Source organism: Paralichthys olivaceus, chromosome 2 (genome assembly GCF_024713975.1).
Source record: "Paralichthys olivaceus isolate ysfri-2021 chromosome 2, ASM2471397v2, whole genome shotgun sequence".
Classification (NCBI taxonomy): domain Eukaryota; kingdom Metazoa; phylum Chordata; class Actinopteri; order Pleuronectiformes; family Paralichthyidae; genus Paralichthys; species Paralichthys olivaceus.
In genome coordinates this window covers 6,646,758-6,661,453 of record NC_091094.1, presented here as the reverse complement: position 1 = coordinate 6,661,453, position 14,696 = coordinate 6,646,758, and the positions used below count along the sequence as shown (strand labels likewise).

The following is a 14,696-nucleotide window of genomic DNA, read 5'->3' as shown; positions in this document are numbered from 1 at the left end:
CCTGAGCTGAGAGGGGGGGCCCCCAGGAATGGCTGATAATGTTAGTCCACAATGCTGATTATGTGAGAACCGCCTTAATTATATGTCCGGCTATGTACAGAAGAACACAGTTTCTCCATGGTCAACAAACAAAGTAAAAAAGGACTCTGTCACCGGCTCTGTGCCAAAAGCTTCTGAATTCTAGAGATCTGGTTGAAGACTAGAACGTCTGAATGTGAGTATAAATAAATCAAACTATTTATTGTGATTGATTAACAAAAGGATGATAAGACAGACAGAAAAAAAGCTATTAAAAACTATTTGGGACAAATGCAGTAAAATGGAGATAAAAATGAATTAATAAAATGATGGGGATTCAAATTATTATTATTATTTAAAGTACCTTAAGTATAAAGCTGTTCAAATAAAATATGAATTGAGTTTGAAAAGGCTGTAAAATATGGTATAATCGACGCCATTAACGCATCCTGCTGTGCGTCTATTACGAACATTACGGCGGAGCAGAAACAAGTGACGTACGGAGACACACCTCCAGCTCCAGCTGACGGAGCCGAGGTGGAGGACAAGGACAGACCGACCGGAGAGGCTCCTCCGCCCGCTGCGGTGCGCGCACACTCCCGGTGCGGCAGATCCACAGATCCCCCTCGTCTCCAGATGTGCTTCCGTCCAGCTGTGCTCGTCATATTCACCCAGCGACCAGGTAGAAATAAATCACGACAACTCCTGAATGTGATGCGAATAGAAACGTGTCTGAGCGGATTGTGTGGCAGCTGCATTTCTGACGCACATTCTTCGTATGTGTCTTTGTGAATCCGAAGCTTTCAGCCAAGTAGATTTTTTTTTCTTTCCTGCATCAGATGATGTGGCAGCGTCTCTTCAGTGGGTCAGTGAGGGTTGCCAGGGAAACACGAAGTCAGACACAGCACACGTGTGTCACTGAGATCCTCATGTTCTCACCTCACATGTTCGATTCCCTGGTGTTTCTGCAGGAGCAGCTCACTGAGACAACATCATGTCCAGCTCTCAGAGGGACAACGGCTCTGCAGAGGCCAAGAAATCAGACCTGAGAGAGAAGAAGTGCTGTGAGTGAACTCCTCCTTTAGATCCACTTCTTCTGCGTGACTGCTTCACACAGGTGCACACGTAATTTAAGACCCTGTGTTGTTCCCTTCGAACTCAGTTCACTCATTGTCTCTCAAGCTCCTCCGGTTAGAATCTGCAGCAGAGTGAATCTCAGTGGGAGAGAAACGAGTCTAGATTATAACAAGTGATATAAAAATACTCCTCCTTCTGTCGCCCTTAAGGAAATGGCTTTTTCTGTCCAGAGAGACACACAATTATTTTTGTCCAGCCTAAGTGGACGGGTGAATAGAAGGATTTACTAACTTTACTTCCCGATGAGGGAACCTCATTTCCAGCAATGCAGTAAATTTGCATCTTTTTTACTAAATTTCTCCTCATTATAAAGCTTTGTTTTGTTTTACTTTGGAGTATTGTAATAAATGTGCATGACAATTATATAATACACTATAATCTATATGTCTCCTGTGCAGCTTGGGCCTCCTATATGACGAACTCCCCGACCATGATCGTCATGATCGGCCTGCCTGCGAGAGGGAAGACGTACATGTCAAAGAAACTCACACGGTACCTCAACTGGATCGGAGTCCCAACCAAAGGTCAAACACCACTCAAGACAATAGCCTGTTTTTATTCTCAGTGTCCCAACATTACATTTTTTTTTAAGTTCAGTGCTCTAGTTCAAGTCAGAGAGGATTTGACCTTCCTGTTTTCAGGAGCATGGATTCCATGTTCAGCTTTTTGGAACATTGCAGTTAAATCACTATACTTCCTTTTTTATTTTTTAAATGGATAGTTCAAGTCTGAGTGAACTGTATACGCTGCTACAGGTTTTTAAAAAAGAGGTGGCTGAAATAAAGTACCGGAGTAATCAACCAATCAAGGTGAAAAGATTTACCCAGAACTTTATTTAGACCCTGATCCCTGCGGTGGAAACACAAGGAGCAATAGTTCCTCTTGAAGATCATTCAAACAACCTGACGGTAATTTGTTGTTGCCTCCGCCAAGGAGGGAACATTCCATTGGTTTGTTTGTCAGCAGGTTTATGCAAAAACTGCTAAACTGATTCCCACTTGGTGGAATGATGGGACACGGCCCAAGAAAGAGCTCAAGGGAAGATTCAGGATTTGTTTTTCTGTTTTCTTTAACTTTTCAAAATAGGACATTTTATACAAGGCATTTTACAAGGGAACATTTTAATTGTGTTGGAATTTCCAAAGAGAAATGAACTCACCAGTGACTTTAGTGTTCATGTCGTTTGTTCATTGGCAGTGTTTAACTTGGGCGTGTACCGCAGGGAGGCCGTCAGAGCGTACAAGTCCTACGACTTCTTCCGACACGACAACCAGGAAGCCATGAAAATAAGGAAGTAAGTTTCTACCAGTGTGTTCATCCCGTGTTCACGTCCAGTGGTTGAATGGCACATTAGCATTATGTGTCTTACAGTTAGAGAAGCTGGAGCATCTCTACTGTCTGAAACACGAGTCTGTTTGGTGTTCTGCAGCCTCCCCTGCTGCATCAATGACTAAGCTCTTTTCTTAAAAGGCAGGTAGTCGATACTGAGCCGGCATCAGCTAGGTGTTCTTATGCTGCACATACATAAATATTCTTCATATTATTTGACTGTATGCAGATAAATTAAGAGTCACTGCTCATTTACCCAAAGACTGGAACACAAAATATAGCTGCCTCTCTCCCCTCATGGTCGTATCTGGTTGAAACGGGGTTTGTGTTGCACAGCGGTCATGAAGAAACGTGACAGACTCCTGACAGCATCCCACTGCTGAATTCTGACCTACATATCAAACAGGCTGCTGCTGTCACTCTGAAGCTGACACCGTCCCTGCTGGCTGTCGCACCGACATTAAACCTGAATCAAACTGCTGCTGTAAATCATTCTCAGAGTTTGTCCTTGTTTTTTGATCTTCGGGGTCTCAGGCATATGTTTACTGGCTGAAAGTGAGATTAAATAGATTTATAAACTAGCGTCTGCAGAATATGAAGCCTCAGACAGCAGCTGGTTACTTTAGCCCGGGAATAAGTGTAGAAAGAGGTGGAAGATGTCACCCTGGTTTTTACCATAGATCTAAATATGACATGACGGCTTCCCAGAAGTGAAGCCAAATTATCTTGGTCGCCACCTGGTGGCTGGCTGCAGTATGGGTCACACTGATTTATGTTCATGTGCTCATTTTGTCTTTTTTATTGTCTTATCTTACTTTAACAATTTGTCATGATGCCTTTTACATCTTAAGCTAATAACCCTGCTGTTTAATTGAGCTGTCCTCGTCTAACTCTCAGGAAGAAAGTACATTCACACATAGGGTTGAACTCGATTTAGGACAATGTAGTGACATCCATATGCTCTCCATGTTTGTGAAAGAATGTATCATCACTGGCACATGAACAGTGATGACATACACATATCCTTCACACAGCAAAACCACAAGGAACACATGCATCGATTATCGAATAAAGAAATACAGAAATCGCACCAAGAATACATGATGCCTGAAGTATAATACTAGCAGTGCATTGTCAGTTTTGGTGAATGAGATGATACTGAATCCCCCCCCCCCTCCCTCCCTCTCTCTCTCTCTCTCTCTTGCAGACAGTGTGCTCTGGTAGCTCTGCGGGATGTGAGGGCTTACCTGACGGAGGAGGGAGGTCAGATCGCGGTGAGGAATCTGTGCCGCTCCGTCCATCTGTCTCTGTCGGCTCATTTCCAAAAGCTCTGAAATGTCTAGAACAGCAGCACATCTGGCATTAGGACAGATTTAATCCTGACGTCCAAGTTATACATGAAGAAATGTTTTTGTGTTTCAGGTTTTTGATGCAACAAACACAACAAGAGAACGTAGAGACCTCATTCAAGCCTTTGTGAAGGAATATGCATTCAAGGTAAGACTGGAAGTGTTTTTATTATATTTTGCTGTTAGTTTTTCTTTGTGCTCTTCATTGGAAATTGGACATAATTGAAATTGACATTTCAACATTCCCAGTGTCCAGTGTGACCACAAGTGGTGAACACAAGATGATGTGTTAAAAATGCACACAATGCTTTTCTGTGAGAAATAATGAACGTGATCAGACTTCTCCACAGGGCCCCTTCAGTGTCTGATTTAGAAACTGGATGATTTTGTGTTGATTCAGTGTTTGTTGTGAGTGTGTGTGTTCATGTTAGCGTATGCTGACCTCAGACCTGCTCCCTGTCCAACAGGTGTTCTTCGTGGAGTCAGTGTGTGACGACCCTGAGGTGATAGCTGCTAATATTCTGGTATGTCAGTTCAACCCATAATCTATAAATGTTCCCACTGTCTGCTGGGTTGTGTCAGAACCACGCTGCCTGATCACATGGTCTGAATGTGTTGCATTCCTGTAACAGGAAGTGAAGGTGTCCAGTCCAGACTACCCTGAGAGACACAGAGAGAGAGTAATGGACGACTTTCTCAAACGCATCGAGTGCTACAAGGTCACATATCAACCGTTAGATCCTGACAACTACGACAAGTAAGAACCGATCACACATCTATTGCAATAGGTCATTACATTTAATATCAGGATCACTCCTGTGAATTTAAAAGGTGTTATAGCAGTTGGCAGAAAATCAACAGTAGATGGCGACAGAAAACAAAAGTTTAATTCAGCTCCCATGATTCATCACTGCCTGCAGGGACCTGTCGTTTATCAAGGTGATAAACGTGGGCCGGCGTTTCCTGGTGAACCGGGTGCAGGACTACATCCAGAGCAAGATCGTCTACTACCTCATGAACATCCACGTGCACTCTCACTCCATCTACCTGTGCCGCCACGGAGAGAGCCACCACAACGTTGAGGGCCGCATCGGGGGAGACTCCGAGCTTTCTCCCCGAGGGAAACAGGTACGATATCACAGAAAAACCCAACCACAGGACTCTCAGGGAGGTGGATCACTGGGATGAGATTTACTTTAATTCTCTCCATTGGCTTTTTCCTATAAAGTTAGACGATGATTGTTGATTTGTGTTTCTCTCGTATCCCAGTTCGCCCGTGCACTGCGAGAGTTCATCGAGGAGCACAAACTGTCAGATTTGAAGGTTTGGACGAGTCAGCTGAGAAGAACGATCCAGACAGCGGAGGAGCTCGGGGTTCCTTATGAACAGTGGAAGATACTGAACGAGATAGACGCTGTCAGTACCCCGACATCCAACCTCATTTTGAAATGATAGGAATCAGTGCACAGAGCGCTGGTTTAGAGGAAAATCATATTTTCTGGGGCTCCTGTACAACCAGGTGTGATACTATTCATCCCCAGAAAAATACTATTTCTGTCAATCTAAACCAGGGCTCTGTGAAAGCACCAACAGAAGTTTCTAAATCATTTCATCCCTTTTCTTTCCTTTCAAGCATCAGACAAAAAAGATGGTTGTCATCTGTTTTTACTTTTTTTTGCCTCGATAAAGACGAGCCTGTGTAAGATATAACGATATATATAACGTCTCTCATTGCTCAGATTTTTCATTTTCCATTTTCTTTTCTCGGACTGGTGGATTTTTCTTTATCTTAACGAGCATCATAATGTATTCAAATATTCTGCGGCTGTCTTTATACTGTCTTGTGCTTGTGTTTACTTTGGTGTTTAATATTAGAATGAATATCTCCTTTTTTTGAACATCCTTCCTCAGGGTGTGTGTGAGGAGATGACCTATGAGATCATCGAGAACACTTTCCCAGAGGAGTTTGCTTTGAGAGACCAGGACAAGTATCACTATCGCTACCCAGGAGGAGAGGTAACGTGGCGCACTCCTTCCATCCCATAGTGTTTTACAGATCAGGGGTCTAAAACTTTTTTAAAAACTGAACTCGTCTTTCCTGGCGCTGTAGTCCTACCAGGACCTCGTTCAGCGACTGGAGCCGGTTATCATGGAGTTGGAGAGACAGGCCAATGTGTTGGTCATCTGCCACCAGGCCGTGATGCGATGTTTGTTGGCGTACTTCCTGGACAAAAGTGCAGGTAAAAAAAATCACAAGACACACACACAATACACAACACACGGATACTGACTCGTGGTTTGTGCTCTTTTCATCTTTCAACAGAAGATCTGCCGTACATGAAGTGTCCGCTCCACACTGTACTCAAACTCACACCTGTGGCGTACGGTAGGTCCTTCACCTCCAGGACGCATGACTTTATGACTGATCATGTTTTACTGAAATATTCTGTTTCATATCTTCTAGGTTGCAAAGTGGAACTGTTCTATCTTAACGTGGAGGCCGTAAACACACATCGAGACCGGCCTCTCGTAAGTTCCTCTGATTCAAGCTGAATAATCACACTTCTACATTTCACCATTGTTGAATTAAAGCCAAAAATAAATTCACAATTAATCAACAAACCACAACATCTAATCCAAAATCTAACGGGCTTGTGTTTGTTGTATCCACTATGTGGAGCCTTGCTTCTTTAACTCCCTCTTTTTAATCCCTGTCCTCTAAATCTTTAACCTGGCTGCAGCTCAGCTAAAGAAATGAAATGTTCATTTATATTTTGTCGACTGAACCCGGGGCTGATCACGCTGCCCTGCTCGGCTGAAATAATCATTATTACCATCGCTCTGGTTATGTTTGAATGAAAAGCTGTATTTCACCCTTAAAAGAAGAAGGTGTGTCAGGGTTGTGCTTGACTCATTCTATCGTTAAAAGGAGACATATTACGCTCAGATTTAGTGTCATAATTTGAATTGGTGTTGTGACTTGAAAAGGTTTACATGCTCTAACCTTCAGAAAACACATCACTCTCCTCAAACTGTCCTTCGCTGCAGCTCCTCTCCTCAACCTCTGTCTGAAACCCCTCGTTTTAGCTCCTGTCTCTTTAAGGCCCCCCTCCCTGATTAGCCAGCTAACCCACTCTGTTGTGATTGGTCATCAGTGCCTCCGCTCTCGCTTCGCCAGTCACCTGTGCTGGACTTGCATTATGCAAATGTAGGGCATAGTGATGTCACAGGGCATCACGATGGTGGGGAGGTATCAGCCAGTCTGACGGGTGCTTCAGGAGCTTCAGGTGCTTCAGGAGATTTAGGTGCTTCAGGAGCTTGAGGAGCTTCAGGTGCTTCAGGTGCTCCAGGTGCTTCAGGTGCTTCAGGTGCTCCAGGTGCTTCAGGTGCTTCAGGTGCTTCAGGAGCTTGAGGAGCTTCAGGTGCTTCAGGTGCTTCAGGTGCTCCAGGTGCTTCAGGTGCTTCAGGTGCTTCAGGAGCTTCAGGTGCTTCAGGAGCTTGAGGAGCTTCAGGTGCTTCAGGTGCTCCAGGTGCTTCAGGTGCTTCAGGTGCTTCAGGAGCTTCAGGTGCTTCAGGAGCTTCAGGAGCCACAGGAGCTTCAGAGGCTTCAGGAGTTGTTTGCTGTGAGCGAGAGGAGCTCCCTTCACTGAGGACTTTGGGCATTTTAACTCTAACTAGAGTGGCACTTATTAACAGTCCCCTTAAATTCAACAAAGTTTCAAAGTTTCAAATTGCACAAACTCAGAAAGAAATCAGTCCATAAACATGCCTGATCTTCTCATCAAGATCCATGAATTATTAATATGAATTGATTTGGATCTGCACCAAAAGTTATTTGTTCTCTGACCCAGGATACATCCTTCCACCAAGTTTTCTCGTAAATCCGTTTTTGTAGTTTTTGTATAATCTTGCTCTGCAAACAAACGGACAGGGGTGAGAACATAACTTCCTTGGCAGAGGTAAAAACGTATATAACACACACAGAGGAAAGAAAAAATGAACGTCATGATATGTCTCCTTTGAATTGGCTTCGGTTGTTTAACCTGTTAACATGAGTCAGTGTGGAGAGGACGGTTGCTCTGCTCGGCTGTGTCTGGTCAGGTGTCCCCAGATCTTTGTCTTTAACACCTTGCAGTATTTCATCTCCTACCAGGATAAAATCCCGAGGGACTCTGCTCTCATACCTCGGCGGAATAGTTACACTCCCTTGTCCAGTCACGACCAGGTCAAGCGTCCCAGGCTCTACAGTGCAGGCAACCCGCCCTGGCTACCGCTTGCCCCCACGCCATCAGCTCTGATGCCAGAGGGACGGCAAAGCCAAGTTAGTGAAAGAGTTACAGCCCCCCCCCTTCAAATATGTCACCTCCCACCACAGTTGTGTGTTTGACATCCCTCTCGCCTCAGTCTTGGATCCGCTCGATGAGTTAGTGTCTGTGTTGAAACTGACGTACGTGGAACTCTGTGTCTCTGTCACGTGTTGGGTACGAAGAGATGATTCTCTTTCTTTGATGTCTTGGCCGTCTGATGTTTGTCTCGCATGACCTTTGCTTCACCACTGCTCTGCTTCCAGCTTGAATATGCAGAAGAGCATGTCTCTTGGTTCGCCTTAAAATTATAGACAAGAAAATCATCGAAGACATTTAGACATAAACACAACATATGTGACTCGTATTAGTAGAGCCCGGCCGATATGAGCCTTTCACAGAAATATCCACATCTGAATTTATGTTTATCCACCGATAAGAAAACCATTATTTTACAGAATAAACAATTTAGAAAAGATTTATGTTTCTATTTTACATTTAAACTTTTATGTTCTTAACTCAAGTTCTATATATTTGGTTGTATTTGTGATTTCTTTCTATTTGCAGTTATTTATCAAAAGGTTTATGCTAAAACTGTAAAATATCAAGCCTGAATTAAAAAAAATTGTCACCAGGGTTTGATAATGACGTATAAATTAATTATATACTGTATTGGTATATATATATATTGGTATAGGTATCCCTAATTTCAGCCTCGGAAAATCATCTGAAATTGAATGAAATTAAAAAGTTAGATGGAGTAGAGGTAGTTTAAGAGTAGTAATGACTTTATAAGCCTATTCTATAACAATCATTTATGTACTTTAAGGTAGAGGACAATCTTTGGAATCATTGACAAATTTCTTATTTTATAAATATCGGCATCGATACTCTCTAATAATGTTAGGCGCCACAAATCCATATCAGTCGGGCTCTACATTCTACCTTTACACTCTCTTCTAAAGCGACAATTCAGTTTTTTTAATTCTGAAATCCATTTGAGAACATTTAACTGCAATTTGAAAATGAATACTAAATGTAAATCTGAGATTTTAAACCCATAAAAAAGTGATTTCTATTTACAAATGCATATTCATAAGTATATTTGTTGTGTATTTGTTGGCCTTGCCTTGTGAGTACAGTGCTTCAGCCCATCTCCACCTCTCTATCTGTCTCTGTCTCTCTCTCTCTCTCTCTCTCCGACCCCGTCTTTCAGCTCCGAATAGGAGGCAGATGTCTGTGAGTATTTCTTGTGAGACTTGGTAACATGTAGCCAACGAATCATTTTCTTTCCCATAATTCAACCTGTTGTTCGAGTCATGTTATCTCATCAATGTAGGTTATCACAGTGTTTTTTATGGTTTTCCAACACTTGGGTTTCTCTAACTTTCCATCATCTTTACTCTCAGGAAGCTGCTGTCGATTGTTGTTTCCTCTCAGCGACGTTTTGCAGAGTGACTATCGGGCACTGATTCTTTGGAAGTTTAACAAATGGCTTCAACAGTAAAAGCAGCTTCAATAAAAGTTTTTGATTATCACATTTGTTAGACGCCTAGATATGTTTTAAAAAGCGAAAATAATAATTTGCCGTGCACATGTAATATTATGGTTGTTTAAATGTGTCTCAGTATTGATTAAAGTGAAGCAATCACACGTTGGGTCAGAAAGTGATTCATAATTAATAACTTCTTCTTAGACAATATGCTAATGAACAGTCTCAAGTATTGCGGCCCCGTTTTTCCACATTTCACACAAATGACCCAATTTTTCAGATAGGAACTTAAGACTCCTGGGCCGCCTGGGAAGCTATTAGTTTCCTCTAATAGCATTTTCTGCTGTGAGACATTAATTTGCGGGTGTCAGTGACGTGTCCTCTCTCTTGTAGGAGTCCCTGTGCGAAGGAATCGACTTTGACAGCCCAGAGGAAACTAGTGGCTGTGTCCGCTTCTGAGTGAGGAGGAAGAGTTTTCTTCCTCACGGCACAAATGAAGTTTTGGATTCAGAAGACGGATAGAATTATTTTTAAGCTACGATTTTAGAAATCAAGATCAGATATGAATGAAGTCAAAGAGTTTGTGTTTAAAAACCATCTGGACACAAGGTCTTTTTTGTTTCTTTATATCTGCAGTGTCTGTTTGTCTCTGCATGCTGAGGCTTTGACCTGGAGGCCTCATCATTAGTATCATAAACTCTTCTGCATGTGCAAAAAATCAATCAGCCAAACAACACAACAAAGTGTTTTACACAACTGGCAACTAATCCTCATTGGAGTGTAAATAATATAAAGCCTTACTGATCATTACATATACTGAGGATCAGCTCCTCTGGTAGCTTCTCAATACAAGCACATTATTATGATGAAAATCTATTTTTACCTTTGCAAACAGATCATGTTATAAGGTAGACGCTGTAAAAAACGTTTTATAATATAAATCTGCTTATCTTATATATAAACATCTTCACTTGTGAAGCCATCCTGTGTTGCCTCATCTTATAGATCTGACAGACTGAACTGAACAGGATTCTGAAGGAAGATTAAAATGCTGTATAAAGATTCATCCCCCTGTAATAGAATAATTTCTTGACATATTGTCCCAGCAGCAGGTAACAGATTTAACTTTCTATCACCAGCTGCTGTTTGCAATGTTTTTATGTCTCAATCAGCTCTAGATGATAAATATTCATCTGTCGATCATAGTTTTTCATGCTTATGTTTTCTTTGAGGGGATTTGTGCAACAGAAGTTTAACACATTGAAGGTATGATTGCTGTTTTGTTGAGATCCTTTGTTCAAGTTATCAAACAAAGAATTTGCTTTATTTTTTAAGTTTCCTCAACATCACCTTTTTAGTGACTGATGGAAAGTGGTACAAGTTTCATTTGGTGACTGTGTAAGGTTTGATCATTGATGAATTATTGCCCTGCTCGAAGCAGCCTCCTCGTGCCTTGTTAGCGGACAATAAAAGTGAGTCTCGACGAGTTCAAATTCAAATCTGTTATTGATTGTTTTGACTTTCATTGTATTGTCCGTTGTTATATGAAAAACTTTGTCAATATTATTATTAAAGAACTAAATGAAATAAAGAAGATGACCCTGAAGTAACTAAGCACTGCACTTCAAATACTTGTATTCTATGTTAATGTTTGCTTATTTATTTAAAAGGGACAATGCAAATTATTTATCACGTGAACTTCCGACCAACATGTAAATATGTCAGATTTAGCCATGCAGGTAAGTTTTAAACTACAACAATATCGTTTCTACATCGTATCCAAGTCAATGCTGTACTGCACTTTATTATATTCTGTATATAACATGTTGTCTATTGCATTTGCACTACTTTTTATCTCGGTATCTAATTGCTGTGTAATAAAGTAGACAGTGAGATGTAGTGGGATGATTGGAGTGGTAGTGGTACAATGAAGATCAACAGTGTAGTGTGTTATTATCAATGTCAGTAGCATGCACAGACAATAACATGTTGTATGAGTACAAACTAAAATACAACAACAATAGCAAGTAGTGTTTGTAGTAAAACTCAATCGCCCTGTTCTCTGAACTCTGGTCATTGTCAGCCGTGATCCTGATAATCAATTACTGCTACTAAGAAAAGATCAAATGATCCTGTCTTCATCCCACGATGGGGAGATTTGCTTTGGTGCAGTACTAATAGGGACAGTCAAAAAAAGACCTTGGTATAAGAGATAAATAAGAAAACATGCAAGGAGGTATAAAATAGAAATATAATAGAAATGATATATACAGTAGAAACAGAACATATACAGTGGAATGCATTGCACATTAGCCAGTGACTTCCACAGACAGGAGTGAGTATTAAATGGATAATAAATATAGTAAAGATGATATCAAAGACAGAAAGTCTCCAATCTTTCCTTTCAACACTTTTTAATTGATGTGAATCACTGATCCCGTCTTTCCGCCTCGAGTAGAAGTCATGATGGCGCCTCCCTGTGGACAGATGGCTGCACAGCATCTGGTGCAGCAGCAGCTCTTCTCTCCTGAGAACATCCGGTGAGTCCAACAGTCTCTTCACTTCTAGTTCTTCGAGACATTTGTTTGAGAAGATGTTTCACTCATGAAGCTGAAGCTCGTGTTTTGTTTCTGTTGCTTTGTGTCTTAAAGAGAGTTCCCTCTGCTCAAAGTGAGAATACAAAGAATTGAACTGATTCGTTTGTTTGCTGTTTATCCCTGAAAGTGTTGGTGTGTTGTTAGTTGATCTCTGGACTCTTTGTTGCATCATTCAGACTTTTTCTTTTCTTACTTTATACATATTATTATCTTTATACTATAGTTCTGTGTGTTTACAGACAAAATGTTTGTTGATTCAACCTGAGAAGTTTCTTTGTGGCTGATTCAACTTTAAAGAAAAGTTCCTACATGTTGAAAAAGAGTCACTGAATCACTAAGGGTCAAGTTTTCTCACTGAAGTCACATCTAATAAATATTGTGTGACTAGGCCGACAGCCTGCTGTCAGTACTGAGGATTTTTAACTGTGTGAGAGTTGAACAACCGTTGTTGAAGAAGGGGACTCTTGTATTTTACATGAAGCTTTTATTTTACTGTGATGCTTTCAACTTCTCTGGATTTAGACAATAAGGATTCATTTTTATGAAATGAGGAAGTAGATCAGGAAGTAGATCAGGAAGTAGATCAGGAAGTAGATCAGGAAGTAAATCAGGAAGTCGATCAGGAAGTCGCTTTTGGAGGGAAACTGCAAAGGCCTCACCTCAAGGCCTCCCCTGCAAAAAAAAAAAAAAAGAAGCCTGGCAGGCCTCCCCCAGTACTGACAGGACCGTACATCTATCTGTCTATTTATCAATCTGTCTATATTCACATTGTTTATAAGATATTGTCTGTAACTAAATGTGATTTCAATTGTACATAAAATAATTGGAGACTTTTTAAAGTCTTGATGAATCAACTTCATATCGACCCATTTAAAAAAAGTTGTATAAATAAGGGTACAGGAGCTTACAGGCTTTTACTGCGCATGTGCCCACGGAGGACTGACGACCATCTTGTCTGCAGCCAGGTACTCATGCTCTTATCTGACACCTTGTGGTCAAACACTGTTACTGTCACAGACATGGACACTGCAACACATGTGACATAATGAACTGTGTGTTGATGAGTTTTGCTGTTTGACTCGACACATATTTCAATTCTCCACGTTTTCATCACAAATGCTCGTTTGTGCCCGAGAGTTTTCTGATGACATCTTTTATTGTTGCTTATGCAGATAAACAGGCACTACAGTTTGGATGTGACAGCACGAGGCTGAAGAAAGAGTAAAGCCCTAAAACGTTTTCCTTCCACTTTGCAGGTTGATGTTCAGGGTGAGCAGAAAAGAAAAACAGAGCATTTTCTGAAAAATCGAACTCAACTGCAGCTGTAGCTTTACTTTAACAGAACTCAGGTAAACAGTCTCATTCTGTTTCAAATACAGTTAAAGACAATGAACACTAAGACAGTTACGATGCTGAGGTCTTTTCAGAACCAGTGAAAAGGGCCTGGGTGCAGCGTCGGTGTAAACTGAGCTGGACGGCCTGGCGTCGGATTCTGTGGCGAGCTCTCCTCACTTGGTTTAACGTGATGGTTGGAGAGTCTTTGGAGAGGCCGGGTGGAAGAATTTGGTGTGAGGCAGTTTTCATTTCACCAGACTCCGAAGCCAGTGTTCACAAGGAAGCAGCTCTTTTTAAAAAGCACACAGAAGCATAAACACCTCAACCAGACCCACATCCCTGCACAAACTGTCTCATCAATATTTCAGAGACGGATCTTCTGTCTGCAGCTTTCTCCGACGGCATCAGTAGAGAACCACCGTTGGTGTCATATTCGCCGACACTTGTGGTTACCAAGAGTAACGGACCGGTCTCATATGACATGTAGAGCACTGACACATCCATTCCTAATCTTTGTTCATTTAAAGGTCCAGTGTGTAAGATTCAGGTGAAAGGGATCTATTGACAGAAAATTGAATATAGAATAATCCTTGTGATGTTTTCACTCGTGTTTAATCATCGAAATTGTACAAATTGTTTTTTCTTTTCTCTAGAATGGGCCCTTCATATTTACATTGGGAGCAGGTCCTCTCTACGGAGGCCGCCATGTTTTTTTTTCAGTCGTCCAAACTAAACACCTTTTCAGTTTTATGACGACTGAAGGTTGCCACAGGTTCTCTGTCATGTTTGGAAGGGGAGGGTGAGGTGAGGTGAGGGGTATTTAGCTGCAACATGACACTTCACCACTAGATGTCACTAAATCCTACACACTGAACCTTTAAGGTTTGATTTCGATTTGCTCACCAAAACTAAAATATGTAAATGTAAAGACGTACACTAGAAAAACTAAAGTTGTTTACCAACTTTACAAAAAACTGAGGTTTAATGTAGTTTTCTGATTAAAAACAAATATTCAAATGTGAAGATGTACCTTGAAAAAGAGGAACTTGTTAAAAATAGATACAATTAAAATAATTATGTTTTTTAAAAGTTAATAAACATATTTAATTAATTTGTGCTGTATCAACTGAAAGTG

At 41.1% G+C, this 14,696-nt stretch overlaps 1 protein-coding gene across 7 annotated transcripts; it reads left to right on the top strand.

Moving 5' to 3' along the window:
• The first annotated feature begins 546 nt into the window (after positions 1-546).
• Positions 547-11,240, top strand: pfkfb2b (6-phosphofructo-2-kinase/fructose-2,6-biphosphatase 2b). Of its 7 annotated transcripts, none has more exons than XM_069533322.1 (17): positions 561-700; positions 990-1,082; positions 1,554-1,679; positions 2,353-2,449; positions 3,692-3,758; positions 3,907-3,981; positions 4,301-4,357; positions 4,466-4,590; positions 4,754-4,961; positions 5,103-5,249; positions 5,745-5,849; positions 5,944-6,073; positions 6,157-6,219; positions 6,298-6,362; positions 7,987-8,154; positions 9,354-9,376; positions 10,023-10,231. In XM_069533322.1, exons 2-17 carry the CDS (start codon positions 1,013-1,015, stop codon positions 10,090-10,092), a joined length of 1,596 nt encoding a protein of 531 aa, XP_069389423.1. In that variant the 5' UTR covers positions 561-700; positions 990-1,012; the 3' UTR covers positions 10,093-10,231. The 7 variants fall into 7 exon arrangements, with proteins under 7 accessions (XP_019952366.1, XP_069389423.1, XP_069389416.1 ...); XM_069533315.1 differs by having other exon boundaries at positions 7,969-8,154; XM_020096807.2 differs by lacking the exon at positions 9,354-9,376 and having other exon boundaries at positions 547-700; positions 10,023-11,240.
• The last annotated feature ends 3,456 nt before the right edge of the window (positions 11,241-14,696 follow it).

What these genes read in the sequence shown, in the direction of transcription:
- pfkfb2b (XM_069533315.1), top strand. Translation starts at nt 1,013, where the DNA reads ATGTCCAGCTCTCAGAGGGACAACGGCTCTGCAGAGGCCAAGAAATCA. An exon ending in AGGAGGGAGGTCAGATCGCG is followed by an intron (nt 3,759 to 3,906) that starts GTGAGGAATCTG and finishes TTTGTGTTTCAG; the next exon opens with GTTTTTGATGCAACAAACAC. An exon ending in ACTCACACCTGTGGCGTACG is followed by an intron (nt 6,220 to 6,297) that starts GTAGGTCCTTCA and finishes CATATCTTCTAG; the next exon opens with GTTGCAAAGTGGAACTGTTC.